This window comes from Azolla caroliniana, unplaced genomic scaffold, assembly GCF_043228905.1.
Source record: "Azolla caroliniana isolate FFs.n. ecotype wild unplaced genomic scaffold, voAzoCaro1.0.p SCAF_5, whole genome shotgun sequence".
NCBI lineage: Eukaryota > Viridiplantae > Streptophyta > Polypodiopsida > Salviniales > Salviniaceae > Azolla > Azolla caroliniana.
Genome location: NW_028230440.1, coordinates 12,359,147 through 12,379,425, shown reverse-complemented (window position 1 = coordinate 12,379,425; position 20,279 = coordinate 12,359,147). Strand labels below are relative to the sequence as shown.

The 20,279-nt window shown below is 38.1% G+C and overlaps 2 protein-coding genes across 2 annotated transcripts; one reads left to right on the top strand and one right to left on the bottom strand.

Annotated features, from left to right (window-relative positions):
* The first annotated feature begins 1,524 nt into the window (after nt 1–1,524).
* LOC147864165 (protein HLB1-like) lies at nt 1,525–10,877 on the top strand. Its single transcript, XM_087319848.1, has 14 exons — nt 1,525–1,925; nt 3,971–4,096; nt 4,217–4,286; nt 4,379–4,492; nt 5,249–5,332; nt 5,439–5,489; nt 5,572–5,601; nt 8,233–8,295; nt 8,373–8,438; nt 8,707–8,838; nt 8,938–8,973; nt 9,272–9,391; nt 9,487–9,693; nt 10,492–10,877. Exons 1-14 carry the CDS (start codon nt 1,582–1,584, stop codon nt 10,600–10,602), a joined length of 1,554 nt encoding a protein of 517 aa, XP_087175974.1. The 5' UTR covers nt 1,525–1,581; the 3' UTR covers nt 10,603–10,877.
* A 4,089-nt stretch (nt 10,878–14,966) lies between these two features.
* LOC147864164 (protein trichome birefringence-like 18) lies at nt 14,967–17,867 on the bottom strand. Its single transcript, XM_087319847.1, has 3 exons — nt 17,209–17,867; nt 16,449–16,744; nt 14,967–16,204 (listed from the first exon to the last, which is right to left on the bottom strand). Exons 1-3 carry the CDS (start codon nt 17,669–17,671, stop codon nt 15,413–15,415), a joined length of 1,551 nt encoding a protein of 516 aa, XP_087175973.1. The 5' UTR covers nt 17,672–17,867; the 3' UTR covers nt 14,967–15,412.
* Between the last annotated feature and the right edge of the window lie 2,412 nt (nt 17,868–20,279).

Below are 20,279 nucleotides of genomic sequence, written 5' to 3'. Positions count from 1 at the left end.
AAATGACATAACTAAAGCTGAGAAGGATAGGGGTATTTGCGGAAATATCAAAAACATCTTTTTTTCCCTAAGGAGTATAAGTATGCATAGATTGACATACTCACATTCGTGGGGCCTATCACGAACGGGTGGAATGAGGCTAAGTACTAAGAGAGAGCGAGAGCATAAGCAAGATCACAAGATTGTCAAGGACGAGTAGACGAGGCTCAATATTAAGAGATAGCGGGAGAGAGAGCATAGACAAGAGAACAAGCAAGAGAGAGGATAGACAAATAAACAAGAACTGTATATGCTTTCGTAACTGGTGTTGTTCACCTTGATTGTAATCAAGGTGCACCCTAGTATTTATACAAGAATGTGGAGGTATGCATGAAAGCTAGAAGACTTCTAGAGAGTGCATGAAGATGCATTCTCTAGAAGATTCTTGAAAGTTCTAGTGATCAATCTATAATGAAATAAGTTGAGCCTTAGACAATACAATAATGTATTGATGGATGTAGCTCAATTGGTAAGGTTGTCTAATAAGACCAGAAGGTCATGGGTTCAGCCCCCACCAATCCATGTGACATCTTGTCTATGACAGGGCCTGCCCCACGAATGCATGTAAATGTATTCGTTTTCTTTTCTTTTTTTAATTTAAAAAATAAAAAACTACTTTTTTCTTGTAAGCAAGTGGATGAACAGTGAGCAGCGAGCATCGAGTAGCGAGCGAGGAAGCCTCACCCTACTCCTTGTGCATGTTTTTTTTTAATTTAAAAAATAAAATAAAAAACTATTTTTTTCCTATGAGCGCTCACAGTGAGTAGCGAGCGAGGAACCCTCACCCTACTCCCTGTGCGTGTTGCCCTCACTTCCCTCTACATCTTGTTCTCGGCCAAGAAATTAGGGTTTCGGTTGAAAACCCTAATTTCTATCATAATCCTAATTTCGACAGTATTTCTTTCTTTTCAGCCCATGTCCTTGACTCCCTTTCATGCTCTATTCTAATCCTACATCATGTTCTCTGCTGCAAACTCAGGCTTTCATTGAAACCCTAAGTTTAGCAGAAGCCCTAATTAGTTAATTATTAGTTAATTAACTAATATTTTTCAATGAATTAATTAATTTTTTAATGTATTAAGATATGTATTAGTAAATTAATTAATGTATAGTGAATCAATTAATGTTTAAGTGAATTAATTATTTATTTAATTAGTGAGTTAATTAATTATTGATGTATGTGTGTATATACATATATGAGTGATATATGTGTGTGTATACACATATATGTATGTGTGTATATGTATATGTATATATCATATATGTATGTATATACACATACATATATCATATATGTATGTGTGTACATGTATATGTATGTAAACGATGGTTTTATAATATTCTTGGGGCGTTTTATATTCTCGAATGTCGAGAATATTACGAATGTCGAATACCACGTTTATTACGCATGGGTCAATCTATGTATGTATGTGAGTAAGTAAGTACATATGTATAATAGAAGACTGTTGACCATATCGTGTGTAATAATAAAACATTGTCTGAGTTAGCGAGAACACAACATTCCAACTGATCTTCATCTTCATGGCAGGGGAAGCCGAACTAGTAGTAGTACCTGGGGAAGCTCCTCTGGTAGTAGAGCAGAAGGAAAAAGACTCTGACAATGAACTCCTCAACCTATCTGAGCACTATCATGTTCCTCCATCACCTTCAGGCATCGATACTATCACTACCCACTATGCGAATGGCACCCTTGGTGACATCATGGCTGCAGAATTCAGAGATCTGTCCATGAAAAATACTCCTTCAATTGATCCCGATCTACATTCTGACTCGGATGCCAATTCTGATCCTGAATCTTCTGACCAAGAAGAAGCTGATCGGTCACTTCTTCAATCCACAATGGATATTCCTCCTTCTATTGATGTGTAAGGGTTTCTTCTTGATGCATTTAGGGAAGTGTTTCTTCTTTGATACATAAGTAAAATTCTTTTAAAGGTTATTGAAGTGTATGCTTTTTCAATGAAGATGCATCTCTTCCTTGTGTTAATGTGCAAATTTTCTTCTTTGATGCATTTGGGAATAGCATAGGAAGCATATTTTGAGTCCAATGGAGCATGATTTCATGTACATTATCTTCTCCTTTTGTAGATGTACATTCGTTCTAAATATTCTTCTTGATGACATGTGTAAGTGTTCTTCTTAGATAAAATTAGGGCTCCATTGAATCTAGATTCCTTCCACTTGCAGCTGATGACATTGATCTGCATGTGATTGATGATGTCTTTACTTCTGGAGGGGTCTAAATGTTCAGAGGAATTCTCTTCTTATGCATCTCTTATCTTATGAAGGCTTAGCTTTAATATTAATAGGATTGACGGTAATGGAAACTGAAACTCGTGGAAAAGCAACAAATGTTAATTTGTTATCCGGCTGATTCCAACTACATTAATCCTACAATGATCAATATAAACTCTGTAATCACGTTTGCAATAAGCATGATTTAGCTGTGCCACAGGTTCTCTCCGCTCAGTGTTGATTATATTCATCAACATTCTGTTGGGATCAAGGTATTCTTTGGCTGTGCTCATATTTTCCCTTGCCAGAAACCAGTCTTCTCGTGACTTATTTCTATATATAATCTTCTGGAGTCATTTTATTTGTGCTGTTTCCTCTGCTATATAAGATGAAGGGAATCAATTGTTATTTCAAGTTATTGAAAGGTGGATCCGAAATAGAAGAGAAAAAATGTCAATGCTAGTTGCCTTTGTAGTTGTTGCTTAAAACAACTTATAAGAAGACATAAATATGAAAATGATTTATTTTGTATATAATTTGAAAGCAGCGTTTGGGTGCATGCAAATATTTACTGAATTTTTTATGCCATCTTGAGTAGATAGAGTGACTTTTGAATATTAGTTTTGAAGAAGTAGCAGAGAATGGGAGAGTATGTCATAGTTTCTGGCCTGAAGATTATAGTTCAATATCTTATTGAAAGAACCATAGGAAGAGAATGTATTGAATGCATTGTTGCTGGCATAAAATGAAAAAATCAAAAGCATCTTTGACGTTCCAATCCATAGATTGAAGAAAAAAGAAACAGAGGTGATAGTGTAAAGAATCTCTGTTCTGTTCTTTGTAATTTGGAATTGATGGGTACATGGGTGAGTAAATGGCTTTGTCCCCATTCCATGTGAAAGCTTGGGTCTTCTGTCTTTTATGAAAGTACCCAGAAAAAAGAGTGTTCTAATGAATTTGTGTGGGAAGAGGCTGGCAATCAATCTGAGACTGTGGCTGGTCAATGCCTATGATTGATCAGGACAAGTTTTATCAAGTTGACTGCCATGGTGTTTTCACGAATCTCATTTCCTTGCAGACTCATATAATTGTCATCGGAGGTTCCCTAGACTCGGATACCCTTTTTGAACGATTTCAGTCACTCAATCCCATAAAATTATACCGTATAGTTGCCAAGAATAACCATTCCTCCTATATTGCTTGCCGAGAATCACCCTTGAACTATGTGCTTTAAAATACACCTGATTACATTCTAAGCTCACTTCTCTCTCTTATTAGAGGTGGTTCTCCTACATCACTGGCCATACATATATGATCTCAAGACTACATTACATGTGATGCGGTTGTCCTGTACCAGAATATGTGCCATTAAGAGGAACCAATTAAATTCCTAGAGATTATAGTAGTACTAAGTAGTGGATGCAGGGAGCATATGAGTGTAGAAAGAAACATGTATATTCCCATTTTTCGGTAGCAATTCTTCCTCAGCAATAATTTCTCAAAAGGAAAATTTGTGCGAACAACTGGAAATATAATCTTATTTTATAGGTAGGCATTCCGTAATTTCATTCAGATGATCATATTCCCAATTACGTTGAAATATCTTGAGTTTTGTTTTAGTTTGTCTTGACTTATGGTTTCTCTTCCAGAGGAAGCTAATGTAAATTTGTTTCAGCTATGAGATTGAAAGTCAATCTCTAGCTCCTTCAATCCTAGGTGCAGATGAGCTGTACAATGCTGTTGCATTTGGAGATGGGGAGACACATTCACGGCAGCGGATTCTTTCCTTTGCTGCAAAACGGTAATGTGCACAAGAACATAAATGAGATTTCCATGAAGGGGTTTCTATTTTCTCTACTTTAGGCGATTCCATTATTAAGTTATCTTTTCATTTATAATATACTTATCTTTGATTTTCTAGGTGTGCAAAGGCAGTACAGAGGAACTCTCAAGATTATGATGCATTATATAATTGGGCCCTAGTTTTACAGGTGTAGATCATTAAGAGCATATTATTGTTTCATAAGGATTTTTTTTTCTCTTTCCAATATGTAAATTAAGCGTGATGATGGCACAATCTTAGGAAAGTGCAGACATTCTTGATGGTGACACTGGTGGTGCTGCAAAAGATCAACTTTTGGAAGAAGCCTGTGTAAAGTATAAGGCTGCCACTGACCTTTGTCCCACTCTGCATGAGGTGTGTACACATATTTTATCTTTGGTTATGTTTTAGAATTCAGTTTATGTAAGAATCTGGAATTTGATTTAGTGATCAGAACTTTTCTTGATTTTTTTTGCGTCTCATAGTTGTGCTTATTTTGTTCTCTTTTTAAGTGTAGTTTTGTGAATGGTTCCAATAGAACTGGCAAGGAATAAAAGAAGTACGTAATCATATTAGTGATGTCTCCAATGGGGAACTAATAAAGCAGTGAGCAAAGCAATGAAGAAGTTAGGAAGACATTACTGCTGGTGGCTTGTTTCTCAAGGAGTTTATGCTTTTTAAATACCTTTAAATATTTTAGTCAAGCATTGTACAAGAATCTTGCCTAGGCCCCAGAGATACTTATGGATTGCTACAGGCATTATCTTTATTTATTACAAAATATGCAGTGGATAATGAACACGACTTATATGCAACTGAAATACCTTGTACATCAATTGTCTTGAATGGTCACATAGATCTACTTAGATTTGTGGGTTTTTAAGGCCACAAATAGGAGACAGCATTATAGACCATGTCTGAAAGCACAGCAGTTGTTTTTAGTAAACATTTGTTATTGAAATCATCTTCTTGTTATTATATTTAGTATTATCAATTCTGCATAAGATTTTGAATCTTTGAGTGTTGGCTACTAAAGTGACATTTTTACAGTGATATTTCATTTCTGATATAGGAATCTTGCTAATGGCATTTTGATTTTTAGATTGTGATAACTTAATAATTTTGCAACAGGCATTTTACAATTGGGCAATTGCTATTTCTGATAGAGCTAAGGCACGAGGACGTACTAAAGAAGCTGAAGAATTGTGGAAACAGGTAGTATTAGTGATTGTTTGTAACTTGGTGAAAGTCCGAAAGGTCTTATGCATATGTATTATTTCAAAATCTAGTGCAATCCATTAATAATTGAAAATAACTGCAGGCATGTAAAAGGTATGAGAGAGCAGTTCAGCTAAACCACAATAGTCCACAGGTATTCAATTATTCAAGTCTTGGTATCAAATATCTTACATATGGAATGATTTCCCATGTGTTCTTTGTTGTATGTTTGACAGGCTTTCAATAATTGGGGCTTGGCACTTCAGGTGTTTTTCTTTTCTCATGTTTATTTGTTTATCATGCAATCACTGCATGCATGTATTCTTATCATTTAAATGAAACTTAAATATGCTCATGCTTTTCTTGGTTCCTTTTTCTGAAACAATTTGAGGATTTTAGGGTAAAAATATCTCATAATAGCTATGCATGTAGATGTAGCCAAACATCATTAGCTTTCTTTTCAGTTAATATTATGAAGAATGTTATGACACTAGGAGTCACTTGCAATATAAAGTAACTCGAGGAATTTGTACACACAATTTGCAGTTTCACCAGAGATTTCTTTACAGTTTATATGATGAGCACTTAAATGAAGGAACTTTAAATTGCACTTGCACCTTAGATTTCTTTGCAGTTAGTATGATGAGGAATGTCATGACACAAGGAATCACTTGCAGCACGAAGGTACTCAAGGAATTTGTTTGCACAAGCAACCAAGAGCAACCTTTCAATGCCTTGTGAGGAAGAAAGAGATCACATTTTGCTAAATGTGAAGCAGAAATGTACACTTGTTCCCATGAAAAGAAAGTAAAAGGGCATACAAAATGTTTAATGAGTGGCAACCCCAGATGTGGCATGAATATGCGAAGGTACTATTTGATATTCCCAAGCAGCCCCCAGCCACACGGCTAATGCCCACGTGAATCTAGCTTTTCTATTCCACAAAATGTAAGAAATGCTGTTGATCAGTTACGATTTGGAAATGTTGGAGGGTGGCAGCTCCAGACCTGCACTCTCTTTCATCTTTATTATCTCTCTTCTACATTCTCTCTCTAGAATCTGCAACTCTTTAAATGCCTTCTCTCTTGTCCACGTTTTCCAAGATATTCCCTCTTATTCCTAGTTTATTGTACCTGTTTGGTAGTACAAGAGTCACATAACTATGAAACAACCATTTCACCCACGTTCTCCAATTTTGTATAAATAGGCTATTCCAGCCTCATTTGTAAAGACTTTATTTTTGCTGCTACTTGCAAACAAGCTCTACTCTTTGGCTGTGTCTCTACTCTTTGGAACCATTTTTGCTACTGTCTAACAGCCTTCTCACAGCTTGGTTGTGTCTATTTTGTTCAAACAACTGTTCCGCTGCTGTTATTAACAGATTTTATCACAGGAAAGGCCCAAGAACATTATGGATTAGTGGGTGAGCACTTTATCTATGTCTGTGACACCTTTCTTGCTCCCACTGCTGGCACATGTTTTAATAGAGAACTATGTTGTAAGGTTTGCCTACTAGCTGGTCAGAACATACCATTATGTCAATCTTCAAGAGTGGAGACACCATGATACTGAGCAATTATAGGACAACTATAATTGGCCATTACTTGGTGACACTATATGGCATGATCCTAGAGTTAGAATTGAGTGTATAGGCCGAGAGGAATGGCTGCCATTCAGTCAGACAGGCAATTTTTTGAAAGGGTTTCACAACTTTGGGTCACATATTGACCTTCCGAGAACCCTTATCAACAAGGGCAGAGCCCATAAAAAGAGGAGTTTTGCTGCTTTGTAGATCTTTGGAAAGCCTTCAACATTGTATCATTTGCTTTGCTCATGTAGTAGCTAGAAGCCCTTCTACTTACATGGCATTACTCTCATTCAAATATAGCTTGGATTGTCTCCACTCAAAAAAGACCAAAGATGAAAAGAATAGAGTACTCTGAACTGATATTATCATATTGGATAACAGAAGAACATGGATAAAGCCCTCAACATCTCTTAATAGGAAGATACTATAGGGCACACTCTTTACACACTTCGTACTGTGACAAGGCATGTTCGAACTTCTTCACATTAGTTAGAGATTGAGGTAGGCAGATATGCACGCAAACCTCTAGAAGAAAGAATCTTTCAATTGTGTCATCAAGGAGTGGAATTGGAAGAATACTATGTTTGTCACTGTGCTGTTGTTTTAAGAATAAGCAATATATACCACCGCCTCTTTAACTGAGCTTTGGCCCACTCTCCAAGGAAATGGAATATGAGAATCAATGGCGCATTGGACTATTCGTGTGGGAACTCAGAGACACAAGGAGAAGTTGTTGAAGGACAATAGTGCAACCATACAAGCTCATCAACATAGAAGAATTGCAACTTTCTTCAACCCCATCACTTCTGCTTATGCTGCAAGTCAATAAAGGGATACACTAGTCGTGTCCAGGATACTGCAAAGGGGTTAAAATAGATCACACAATAGCAATTTGTCATGCACATAGTCCCTAACCATGTGGACCACGATCCTGCAGGTGTCGACAGATAAAAGCCATTTTATCCTGCCATTGCATGTGCTTCCTTTGCTTTGAGGATCTTTCCATTCTAGATTGATCCATGTTGGAGATCTTTCGAAGCAGAAATTACATGTGTCTGACTTGAGACTCTACATGTATAGATAACAAGATTCTTTTGTCACATTTATGGTAATGTTCTCAAATCGAGATTGATGAGGGATAAGGTTCAAGAGACTGTTTGTGTATTTAACATAAAAACGAATGTTTAATCTCTATTTTAGGAGAATGTTCTTGGAATATCCAGTACATATCAGAATGCTTTTCTAAATTTTTCTCTCCTATGTGTCAAATTCTTCAATATTCTAGTATTTGCCTTCAATGCATGGACAGGAACTTAGTGGAATTGTCCCAATTAAAGACAAAAGGTCCACTGTGAAATCAGCAGTAAAGAAGGTATGCTTTTGAATAACTGACATTGGAATCAAAGTCAACTTAGAGGAAAGTTTATGATAATTTTTATTTGTATACAGTTTCGAGCAGCAATTTCACTCCAGTTTGATTTCCACCGTGCCATTTACAACCTTGGAACTGTTATGGTAAGCATATCTTCTTTATAGTTGGAGCCTTCACATCTTGTTATTGTATACAATCTACTTTCCTGTTGAGGAAAAATGAAATGATATTGAATTTATGGCCTGACACACATAGCTTGATAAAGAGTAGGATGTGATTGATTTATATACAAATCAGTTACGATTTTCATATATTTGAGTAAACGAATCATTTAGAGAGGCTGTTTGGAGATGAAAATATGGTTGATCAGAAGCCCAAAAATACATAATGCTCATTGTTTGAAACTTGTAGTATGGTTTGGCAGAGGACACAACAAGAAGTGGAGACCAGCGACCTAGTAATCATGAACTGACCGCAACAGAGTTATACAGTCAATCAGCCGTTTATGTAGCTGCAGCACATGCATTGAAGCCTGAGTATCCGGTTTCTAAAATCCCTTGTATCTTTGTTAATAAAACAATGAAACTTTGTTCTATGGCATTACGGTACATTATCCTGAATGATCTTTGCTATTTTTTGCAGGTTTACAAGAGTGCATTAAGACTAGTGCGATCTAAGGTTAGATCAGAGTTATTAGATAGGGCTTCATGATCTATCTCATGCCTATTATATATTGGTATATCATTTTATCTAGCCCTATGATACAGTGTTGTATCATAGGGCTTAAATTTGGATGTGATAAAGTGTGCTATCTTTTGCTGTTTCTATGACAATTGCAGCTACAATTTGGCCCACCTGTTATACAACAGATGTTTATAAAATTTCTGAATCACAAATGTCCATAAATTCCTAAAAGTGTTTTATATATGAATGTTGAATCACAATTAAAAAATATTTTTCTTTTTAACTATTGCAGCTACCACTGGCCTACCTCAAAACAGGGTATCTTTCAGTTCCTCCACAAAATGATAGCCTTGCAACACACAACGACTGGAGACGTCTATGGTTTGTTTTGGATCATGAAGCTCTATATCAGGTGAAAAATACATTTTCTTTGCTGTCTCAGAATGGAAATGTCGGGCTGTATATTTGTACTTCAATATTGAAGCATTAAATCTATTAAACTCTCAGGTAGATAAGGATTTATTGGGCTCTTCTGAAGCTGACTCAACAAAGGGAAGCGATGTTGCAGTGGATGGTTATAGTCTGAAATCAGAGATTCCTTATGCTTTTCACATTGAGATATCAGACATTTGTGGAGTAATTCCATGTGCTGATTTGAGTCTTCCTCATGGTGCTGGTTTCTGCATTGACACTGTACATGGGCTAAAATATCTGGTAAAAAACCTCTTTACAAATTCAAGTTTCTATAAACAAAATCTAGCTTAGACGTTTCATTCTCCCCTGATATCAAATCAATTTATGCAATGTTTTCCTATCGAATGTGGACGTCGCTGTTGCACATTAGGAGAAACTCTACCATAATTGTTCATTTGTTCTCTATGTCTTTGCAAAGCTGTAACATTAACGGTCTGCAATTGTTAGAGACATAGACTAATGTAAGCATTAGATAAGGATAGAAAATAGATAAATAGATAGAAAGGAGAGAGAGAAAGAAGGGTGCCGATCCACCCGACCACCCCCGAGCGAAGGGATCGAGACGAACTCGAGCCTCGATCGGCGTCCCATACCACCGCCGTGGCGTTGAGTCGTACCTGGTGCTGGCGCGCTCTCTACAAGAGTTGACCCACCACAAGACAGAGTCTCAACATAGTCAACAAGATGATCAAATGAGGGTAGCTAGGCCTCTTATTTATAACGATACCCAAGGCCCCCAAGCAAGTTCACACTTGTCTTAATGGGTTGTCTCAATCCCGAGGATTAAAAGTAATTCTCCCCTTCTTTACACTCTCGTTTAACCCTCACACTTATCCACGTGTATAGAATACTACGGTAAATTCTGACCACGGGATATTATATGGTCATGCCCGTAACAGCAGTTGAGATGGATGAAAAGTACATTTACAGAAATCTTATTGCATTAATGACTCTTGTGTAATGAACAAAAAGAGTTATTGAAAGCTGATTGTATGGTAAGCCCTTAACCTTTTTAATTTGTGAAATATTTTCATTCAGATTGCAGAGACATGGGAAGAGGTGGATTGCTGGGTGGATGCTTTGCGATGTGTGTATGCAATATATTCACGGGGTCAAAGTGATGTTCTTGGTGGCATAATAGCAGGATGATGAGAGCAGAGCCTTCCTCTTCTATTAATAATTGTTCATTAAGTAGTTAAATTGTGAGTATGTTTAAAAGAACATTTTGCAGAGTTTTTGTTTTATGGCTTATGATAACAAATGTCATTCGTTCTTTTTTCAAAAAAGATTCGGACAAACCCCCTGGGTTCTTTAAATTTTGGAATGTACAATGTAATATGTACCTTGCATTTTTCAAGAAAACTTTCCAGTCCAACTATCCATCAAGGGGAATAGTAAAAACATCAATATCTCTTAAAGCCAAATGGTTGTGTCTTGTGAAAATCTTGTCGGTCAAAATGAGGCATTATGTTGTTGCATGCTGTGTGTAGTAGGCCAAACTTTGTGTTGATTTTCAGTGAGTAGCTATTCGGAGTTGTACAGAGGAATTTCTTACTCCCTTTTCACTCGTGTGTGATGTTGAAACCACCACTTACTGTGAAGATTGTGTGATGCTAGGTCAGGTTACAAATATTAATGTTAGTAACTAGAAAATGATTTTCGCTGACTGCTCTCTAGTATGAAATTGACCATATCCACTAAAAGTATTGTACTATTTTTAGTAATTACCATAAAATAATCAAGATGGAAGATTCTGAAAGTATGTATGAGGTTTGGTTGCCATATATGAAGCCATTTGGTCTATGCGTACATGATACTTGAAGGTCGGCATTGTAACACCAACATGTTCCTCCTAGATCAATGTGTGGCATCAGCATTGCCAGCAAGTGTGCATTGTTTAGTTAAATAGCACAATAATTTCGTTGTTGGTTTATATTGGGTATTATGAATATATTGCGAAGTAAAAAAGACACTGAAAATTATGAGTAATTTGAATTCCTGAGTAATGAGTAAAATTAGGACTATGTTTAGAGAGAGTTATGCCCAACGTTAATCAATGTTCAGCATGTGATTCATTGATGATTACATTCCTAAGCTCTCATTGATTGGACAGGCATCTAGATGCATGACAGGCCATGTATGTGTGCATTGATGTCTAGATCATTTACTGCTAACTTGCGACTTTGTTGACTTCTAAAACCATGTAATATGGTTGTCTTTTAACATGTAATAATGGTTTATTTTCCCCACCCAATCCAACAACAAACTACAATAGAAATTTAATATTTAATACTCACTTTAAGGAGGTCATAATCGGCTGTTCTTAAAATAATTCGTTCAGTTTGGCACATATACAGATATTTCTAGAAAAATCTTGACTCAACTGAGAAATGCTACCAAAAAAAGACTAAGTATCATAATTTTAAAAAATTCACCACAGCACCAATCATTCCCACTTCACAAAGTTAGTTGGTACCAAGTTATCCTAAACGAATAGCAAGATTATTGGGGCACCATTTCTTGCAAAGACTAATTAGCAATCAAATTCCACTTTTTAACTACTCAATTCATGCTAATTACTTCACTTGCAAACATGATTGGGACCACAATTGCCTAGTTTCATGAACAATAGTACAAGTTTAAATCCCAAAAAATGATTGCTTATCGATTCACACGCGAAATTATTAAAAATATCACTTAAGATTAATGCCATGGGCTCAAACTTATGTCTCTAATAGTGGGCCCAACCATTGTTGTACTTGTTATTCGTTATCGAAACTCTTTGCAATTTTTTGTTTCAACATCTTAGATAGCAGCAGTTTGGTCCAAAAAATGTGGGGCATCACAATAGCGAAAAGTTTGGGTCACTATAAATACCTCACTCCTCAAAATTTCCACAATATTTCCATAGCAATGAGTGCTTGACTTGTCTAGAATACACATGAATGTTCATTTTTCTATGTCAATATGTCAAATAGCAACCAATCATATGGGGTGTAATTGCGGTTTTTGTGCGTTGTCATGAACAACATGAGGGAGGCACAAATATTCGAACGTGTTCGTGAAAAGGAGAGGTGCACGGCAAGCCCAAATCAACCCCTATTCACAAGGCGAACAAATGCACGAGAAGAAGGCTTACACACGGACACATAGGGAAAAGGCTTACATACACACACAGGAAACAAAATTTCAAATGCCATGGTGAAAGGTGAGGTGCATGGGCAAGCCCGAACACTCCCTTGTCACAAGACACTTGAACAAACAAACAAGGTTTACACACGAGAGACAAAAATTTTAATGTCTTTGTGAAAGGCGAGATGCATGGGTAAGCCTGAACGCTCCATTGTCACAAGACACACGAACACACAAGCAAGGTTTACACGCACACAAGACACAAAAGTTTGAATGCCTTTGTGAAAGGAGAGGTGCATGGGCAAGCCCGAAACGCTCCCTAGTCACAAGGCGAATGAATGCACGAGAGGAAGGCTTACACACGAACACATAGGGAAAAGGTTTACATACACACACAGGAAACAAAATTTCGAATGCCTTGGTGAACGGTGATGTGCATGGCAAGCCCGAAACGTTCCCTAGTCACAAGACACAAACACACAAGAGCAAGTGACAATAACACATAAGACACGTAGGTGAAAGAAAACATTAGTTTATTGCAAAATAACAGATTCTTTTATAAATCAGAATCAAGTTACAACGGGTTGGATATCAATATGAGAGATAATTTATAAAGGAAGGGGGAAGAGAGGTAGAGAAAAGAAGAGAGCGGAATATAGAAGAGGGAGATTCTTAACTGATGATGCCTCTAGATGTTGTTGATCCTTCTTCATTCACCTTCCAATTGAGTAGAGATTCCACGTTCCTTCTCTCCCCCGTCTTCACTAGAATAGGCTCTTATTTATAGGTTTAGAATTGCTTGCCTTTTTCCCCTAAAAAAAAGCTTGTCGAGTCGAGTTTTCTTTTCATCACTATTTTTCTTCTGTGATCTTAATTTTTACGTGCAAGGTATTTTTGGAAAGCTCTTTGTGTTAGCTTTCTTATGCATCTTTCCTTTTCTAATTTGGACATTGAATGAGGAAATTACGAGCTTTTTACTCTACCTTGATCCTGATATCCACGCTTAGCATTTTTTGTTTTCCCATCTTTTTGCTTACTTTTGAAAACCGCCTCACTTTATATTCCTCATCATTTATTGTAGATAATCCTTTGCCCATTTATTTAGAACGAATGCTCTTTGGCAAATGAAAAAGTATTTTTGTTGAGTAGTATTAAAGTTGACTTCAAATTCCTTGTTTATTCAAACTACTATTTTACTTCTTTTTGAGGGTGGTTTCACACTGTGTTGAAAACATCACGACAATGTCGCTCCTAATGCATGTGAATAGAAAGAAAATGAGAATTCGTCTCAATCTTGATGCTAACATGTGAACCCCTTTGACCATTCAAGTTTAATGCTTTGCTAGACTTGTCTCTTGAAAGATGGCATAGATTAGAATAGTTCCTTTAGACATTTTTTCTTTGTATACGATGTCTACGTAGAACATTTCTGTCATGTTTAAATATATATATATGCATGTGCATGTGTTCAATAAATTAGACTTTCGTGTATTGTGGTGAAACATCACTTTTTTTGACATTCTTAACTAAACAAAGGGCAGAAGAACATGCATTTCCCAAGGATTATTAGCTAAAGTTAAAGATTAAAGCAAACCATTTCTGTGAAGGAACAGATAAACTAACAAAATAGGAATGGACTATAAACATCACTAAATGGTAGGGGTGAGATGTGGAAATATAAAAGACATTACGTGCATACTCAAACAAGAAAATGAAGATTTACGAAGAAGAAACTTAACTGCGCCACGTGAATTGTGATGTCATTGCACAAAGGTGAGACTTAAAGCTTCCAAGAAAATTAGCACATATTTAAGGTTAGAAAAACCGTTTCATTTCTAGTCATTCTAGGTACATCAATATCCTAAAACAAACAGAATTACGAGACATTAAATTTTCTGTATTCTGTTAAAAAAGCAGGCCACGTAGACATTAAATGTGAAATATACATACTTCTATATGTATGATGCTAAGCATCCCCGACAACATAAAATCGTAACAATGGCTTCAGAGGTCTGGAATTGGCCCCTCCCTCAAACACATACCAGTGAGAGAGATTGTCACTATCATTTAACTCACTCACTCACTCACACCTGGCCCCCAGGCAAGAGGCCAAAAAAGAAACAAGAAAGAACATTGATCTCTATAAAGCCTACCTTATTAAATGCTAGAAATCATTCCAAACAGACTTTTCACTTTGGAAATCTGTCTACTTTTTGCTTTGCTTTAAAGTGTGTGTTGTTGTGTGTATTGAGAGAAACAGCTTTGGATTTTCCCCAAAAACCACCACCAAGTGCGTTGGCATTCTGTAAGTAGAGCTTTATTAAGGACGTGGATTCCATCTTCTTTCAATACGTATATATTACAAAAGAGTATGAGAAGGATTGAAAACTATAATGGTAAAGAGACTTAGAAACCACCGTTCTTTTATTGAATATTTATATGAACAAATTCTAATCTTTCAAGCTCGAGCTTAGTAAGGCTATTATAACTCCCAACCTATCCCTGATCATCATAACACATTTGGTGTGGACTGACCGACCGACTGACCGACCCCACACACCTTGATAGTGTAAGAGGATTGTGAAGAGAAGGAAGGGAGGAGGATTTATCTCAAAGGGTATCCATTGTTACCAATGCCCCAGACTCGAAAGTTGTGAGTTGGTTGGTGATGTACCAAAGAAAGCTGACGGGCGAATTGTAGATCGTTACCAAAGCCATTAGTCAAATTGTAGCCAAGTGTGAGATGGCAAATTATACAAAGTCCAAGTGCTGATCGATGGCATGGCTGGTACCGAGGCCCAAAGCGTTGGTATGGATGCCATGGGTGTCAAATGGAAGAGGTTTCTTCTCTAAGGATTTGTAGCATGAGCTGGTTCCAAGTGTCGATGGGGCCAGGCATACACCAGTGCAAGCAATCCTGGGGTGGGGGGCGCCCATTAGCAGCACGTGTGGTGATCTTATTCGGGTCACGATTTCGGTAAGGCCCCGGGTGGCCATCAGCACGTGACTCAAAGACTGGTGTGATGTCGAGCAGTCGAAATCTAGAGCCATTAGAGATGTTCCGAGATGCATTTGCGAAAGCTTGGAGTTGGAGGGAGCGCATGAGCTCCGTGTGGGGGTTGTGAGCAACCTCCCAAGGCCTGGACGGTCGGGTCTTTTCAGTGCAAGAACCACCAGTATTCCATGTCCCACCATCATAATGATCGGGGGAGTAAGTCCGGAGGATCGTCAATCCTTTATAGAGAGGATCCGTGGCAATAGAAGAAAGAGAGGTTTCCATAGCTATGCCAAATGCTTCTGTTTCCGGTATTCCTTTCCCGAGATTCTTGTGGCTCCATAGTTGGCCACCGACTAGCTTCCCACCCAAGAGATAAGCCGTCTTCTTGGCAAACCAATGGCCACCAGAGATAACAAGAACATCAATCCTCGGGAGCAATTCCATCAAGTTCGGATCCGGCTCCTCCAGCTTTAGCTTGGTGAGGTTGGCAGGCGCATACTCCCATGGCTCCGATGTTGTGTTCACGAGCCATGATGACCATACCCGGATTATGGTTGTATCAAAGCTCCGGAAATACCATCTTTGCATCTTCTTGGAGCCCTTATTCACGGGCTCCTCCACCTACACAGAAGAAAAGCAGGATGCCATTAGAATTGACTCTTCTAGAGGTTCCCATTTTGCATTTAATTCAGTCTTATCTAGACTAAATTGGTTCCATTCAGTTCCATTGTATTTCATTCAGTTCATGTCCAAATTGAGACCAATTCAGACTCATATAACTGCCATTGTAGAAATGGATTCCCACCATGTAGATGATGATAGCAAAATAGCTCACAAAGAAACTATGGACTGCAATATTTCTTACCTGCCAGAGCATACAAACAAGGGACTCCATTTGATTCCTTGCCACCGAATCACCAGCAAATGCGAGTGTTTTACCACGCAAGGTTGATAGGAAAACACGAGGATCGAATGGCGCGAGCTCACAGCCATCAGGACGCCATCTCCAGCGTTCATATCCATTGTCTGGTCGCCCATTTCCCTGACAGTCTTGTGTTTGTGTGAGAATTGGGCAAGTCTCAGGCCTGTATAATATGGTAGTTTCAGATTCTTCTGTGATCCATTGCCCCTTGAAGAGATCGCAGGAAGAATCATCACCTCCTGATCACAGGAAAAAAAGGAAAAAATAGCATGTAAACAGGAGGGTCAGAAAAAAAACGAGTATCTTAGTAGAGAGAGATGCAAAAAAGGAACCAAAGATAATTTTATTGTTCTGCTGTCCATGTCGCCTTTCTAGAAAATGCAGAAACAACAGAGTAACAATGGGGAAACCGGAAAAATCAGAGAGAGAGAATCCCTCCCTAACAGAGAATCAAAGTAAGAATGAGGAAACAACAGAGCATCCAGGAGAACAGAAGGATCAAATAACAAACAATCGTCCAGCAAGAGAAGAAAGGCATAAAATGCAGAGATTTGGTCAAAGTAGACAGACCGAGAGACAATAGACTTTATTATGTCTTAAATGGAAATAGCAGAGGGAAAAACTCGTGTTTTTTTAACTTAGAATCTCGCGATGCTCTTCAGCAGTATGAAGCAACGAAACCAACTCTCTTCACTCGTCTTACCTCCATAAATCCTACTCAAGTTCTCGGCGTTATCAGAAGGAAGAGGAGCATTTCCACTAGAGTTGACAAAAGAAGCAGAAGATGGTGATGGTGATGGTGATGCTGTTTTCAGTGATGAAGAAGAAGAAGAAGAGGATATGGAGGCGACATGGTTGGAAGGCATCATGACATTTGCAGAGGAAGAGGAAGAATTTGCGAAGAGAGCGGAGAGGATGGTGGCCTGAATGTCAGCTGTGGAATGGAGGGGGAAGAAGATGGTAAAGAGGAGGAGGAGGGCGAAGGCGAAGGCGGAGGAGAAGAGGAGGAGGAGGAGGAAGGAGATGGAACATGTGACCCTCTTCTTCTTCTTCATCATCATCATCATCATCATCGACATCGCCATTAATGGAGATGGAGATGGAGATGGAGACGGAGATGAGGAGCCCGCAGAGGAGGAAGGTGGAGAGCTGCTGCAGACCACCATGTTTTTTGTTTTGTATGTAGCTCACGCTCACTTCCTCCACAATCCTTTCTTCTTCTGTTTCCTTTCTGCTACGAATCCATGGAGACGGAGATGGAGATGGAGATGGAGATGGAGATGGAGAGGAAGAGAACACTTCTATCTCCCGTTTCCGTTACTTCTTCTGTTTCTTCCTTATTCCTTCTCCATCCCCATCCCCATCCCCATTGCTGCTGTCTTTCTTCTCTTCATCTTCATCTTCATCTTCATCTTCATCTTCATCTTCCCTGGGTGGGCCTTCTATTTCTTCCTTTCTTTCTTTTTCTTCTGCTAATCTTGTTCGGTTTGTTACCTCTGTCTCTGTCTCTCTGTCGCTGTCCCTCTCCCCACCTCCCTCCTTCTTCTTCGTCTTCTTCTTCTTCTTCTTTCTTGTTGATGATGATGACCGACAGCTTTAAAACAACTCTCCCGTCTCTGTCGCCCTTTCTTTCTTTCCTTCTTTCTTTCTTTCTTTCTTTATATTCTATTTACATATTATTATTCCCAGGAGGCTTTCCCTCCCTCCCTCCCTCCCTGCACAGACAGACAGACAGACAGAAGAAACAAAGCAAAAATTTGAGCAGTGACTGAAGAAGCGAATGGAAGGAAGGAAGGAAGGAAGGGGAATCAATTATAATACATATATGTATATGTATGTACGTACGTAAAAGAATACATACATACATACAGTAATTCCATTCATGGTAGACAGACAAGACAATATGTATGTAGTAAAAGTGGTGAGTGAGAAAGAAGAGAGAAACACAGAGTATGTACATATGGCATGGGCTTCTTCTTTTCGTAAGGCTAGAAGAAGATCTCATCTCCAAACCTTGTCCAGGTTTAAGTTTAGGTTTAGGTTTTGTACTTCTGAGAAAAGGACCCCCCCACCCACCCAATCTCTTGTGTGGACCCAGAAATATTACACATACATACGCATTTCCTTGCCATTTGCCCAACGATACACCAAACCCAACAACACATACTCTTGCCCAGATTTGTAATGGAAGTGCATGCACTATTTCTTCGGCCTTGAATTGGAATGCAGATTGTCGATTTCCGGGGATACCCCTTCTGAGCTCAACAAGAGTTCAAGCTCACGCATGCGCGCGCGTGTGTCTCCAAAGGTTCTTTAGAAAGCATGCTATTATAAAGGGCTCAATGGAAACCTTGTGTGTGTGTGTGTGTGTGTGTGTGTCACCAAAGGTACTTTAGAAATCATGCTATTATAAAGGGCTCAATGGAAACCTTGTGTGTATGTGTGTGTGTGTCCAAAGGTACTTTAGAAAGCATGCTATTATAAAGGGCTCAATTATGTTGCATGGCCCAAATACATTCTCAAGTTTGGACGTCCATGTTATGCTTTAAAATGAAGTGGAAAGAGATGGTTAAGGAAAGGACTTTGGTGGTTCTCCAGCTTTGGTATGAAGGCCACCTACCATAACCATAACCGTTGGCATAACATACATATATAGATGGGAAACCATACATATATTAGGTGCTATTATGACCAACAATAGAGGGGTAAAGTTCCTTCTCCTCCATCTTCTTTTTTTTTTCTTTGAAAGATTTTCTTCAATAGTATTAAAAACATCGAAAAAGTACAAGTAAAAGTTATCTCCCCATAGGCTTACAACATAATGTATGTACACCTAAACCTGTACATACAAAAACAACTTATACAGGGATGTTGAACCTTAATATGGTACATTAGCATGTTGGTTTTATATCAAAAAAGGGTCCATGGAAGATGATAGTTCCCTTGAGGTCTTTGATTTGTCACTACAAAGAGAGGCACCTTCCTCCATAAGTGAAGAAGCTTCATCCTTCTTTTATGAATATTTTCTGGAGAACCATACATGTTATCATATTGCCCACGAACTATTGTCAACAATGTTTCCCATATCTCAAGCAATACCTCTGGAAGAGCAAGCTTTCCTGCATCCTTCTCCTCCATCTGTTTACTAACCAAACATTTCAATTTCAATACCCACATATTCTTCTGCTAAAAGATCTTGGGCTATGCCTACGTGGAATGCATGACCTTTTCTTCAAATTGACCTACCTTTGGGGATGCATCATCCTATTAAGCTATATTTTCATGTTGCCATTGTGTCATAGTGATTTGAATCTCAGCAATTCGGCTAATTTACTAGATGATTTTTATCAGCTAGATTTTGGAAGGTTCAAAGCTTTACCTTTTCAAATTCATTTGACAATGTTACCAACTAAGCTACATCCACCTCTATGAGTGTACATGCATGCATTCTCAAGAAACACCCCATTGACACTTTGGTAGCACCAGTGTGTATCCATGGGTAGAAATCGGCAATGATTTTGTTTGAATTGAATTGAATTGCAAAAACCATGGCTTGATGATAAAAATGGTTTGGTTTGGGTTTCGATATTTACAAATGGATTGGTTCATGTTCAATTCAACTTGGGAGTTCAAGGGCTCAGTGGGCTCTGTTTGAGCCATTGTCGGCTTAATGGTTTGTAGTTTGAACGTCACGTTAAGACGTTTTTGAAATATTTATTAAACATGAATTAACTTTATAAAGTTAAGAGTTATATCCTATTAACAAACTAAGAA

Excerpts from the sequence above, each read along its gene's own strand:
- LOC147864164 (XM_087319847.1), bottom strand. The coding sequence starts at position 17,671 with ATGGTGGTCTGCAGCAGCTCTCCACCTTCCTCCTCTGCGGGCTCCTCA. Across the intron at positions 16,745-17,208 it reads CTTGAGTAGGATTTATGGAG|GAGGTGATGATTCTTCCTGC; the intron begins GTAAGACGAGTG and ends TCCTGTGATCAG. Across the intron at positions 16,205-16,448 it reads TTGTTTGTATGCTCTGGCAG|GTGGAGGAGCCCGTGAATAA; the intron begins GTAAGAAATATT and ends TCTTCTGTGTAG.
- LOC147864165 (XM_087319848.1), top strand. The coding sequence starts at position 1,582 with ATGGCAGGGGAAGCCGAACTAGTAGTAGTACCTGGGGAAGCTCCTCTG. Across the intron at positions 4,097-4,216 it reads CTTTCCTTTGCTGCAAAACG|GTGTGCAAAGGCAGTACAGA; the intron begins GTAATGTGCACA and ends TTGATTTTCTAG. Across the intron at positions 8,974-9,271 it reads TAAGACTAGTGCGATCTAAG|CTACCACTGGCCTACCTCAA; the intron begins GTTAGATCAGAG and ends TAACTATTGCAG.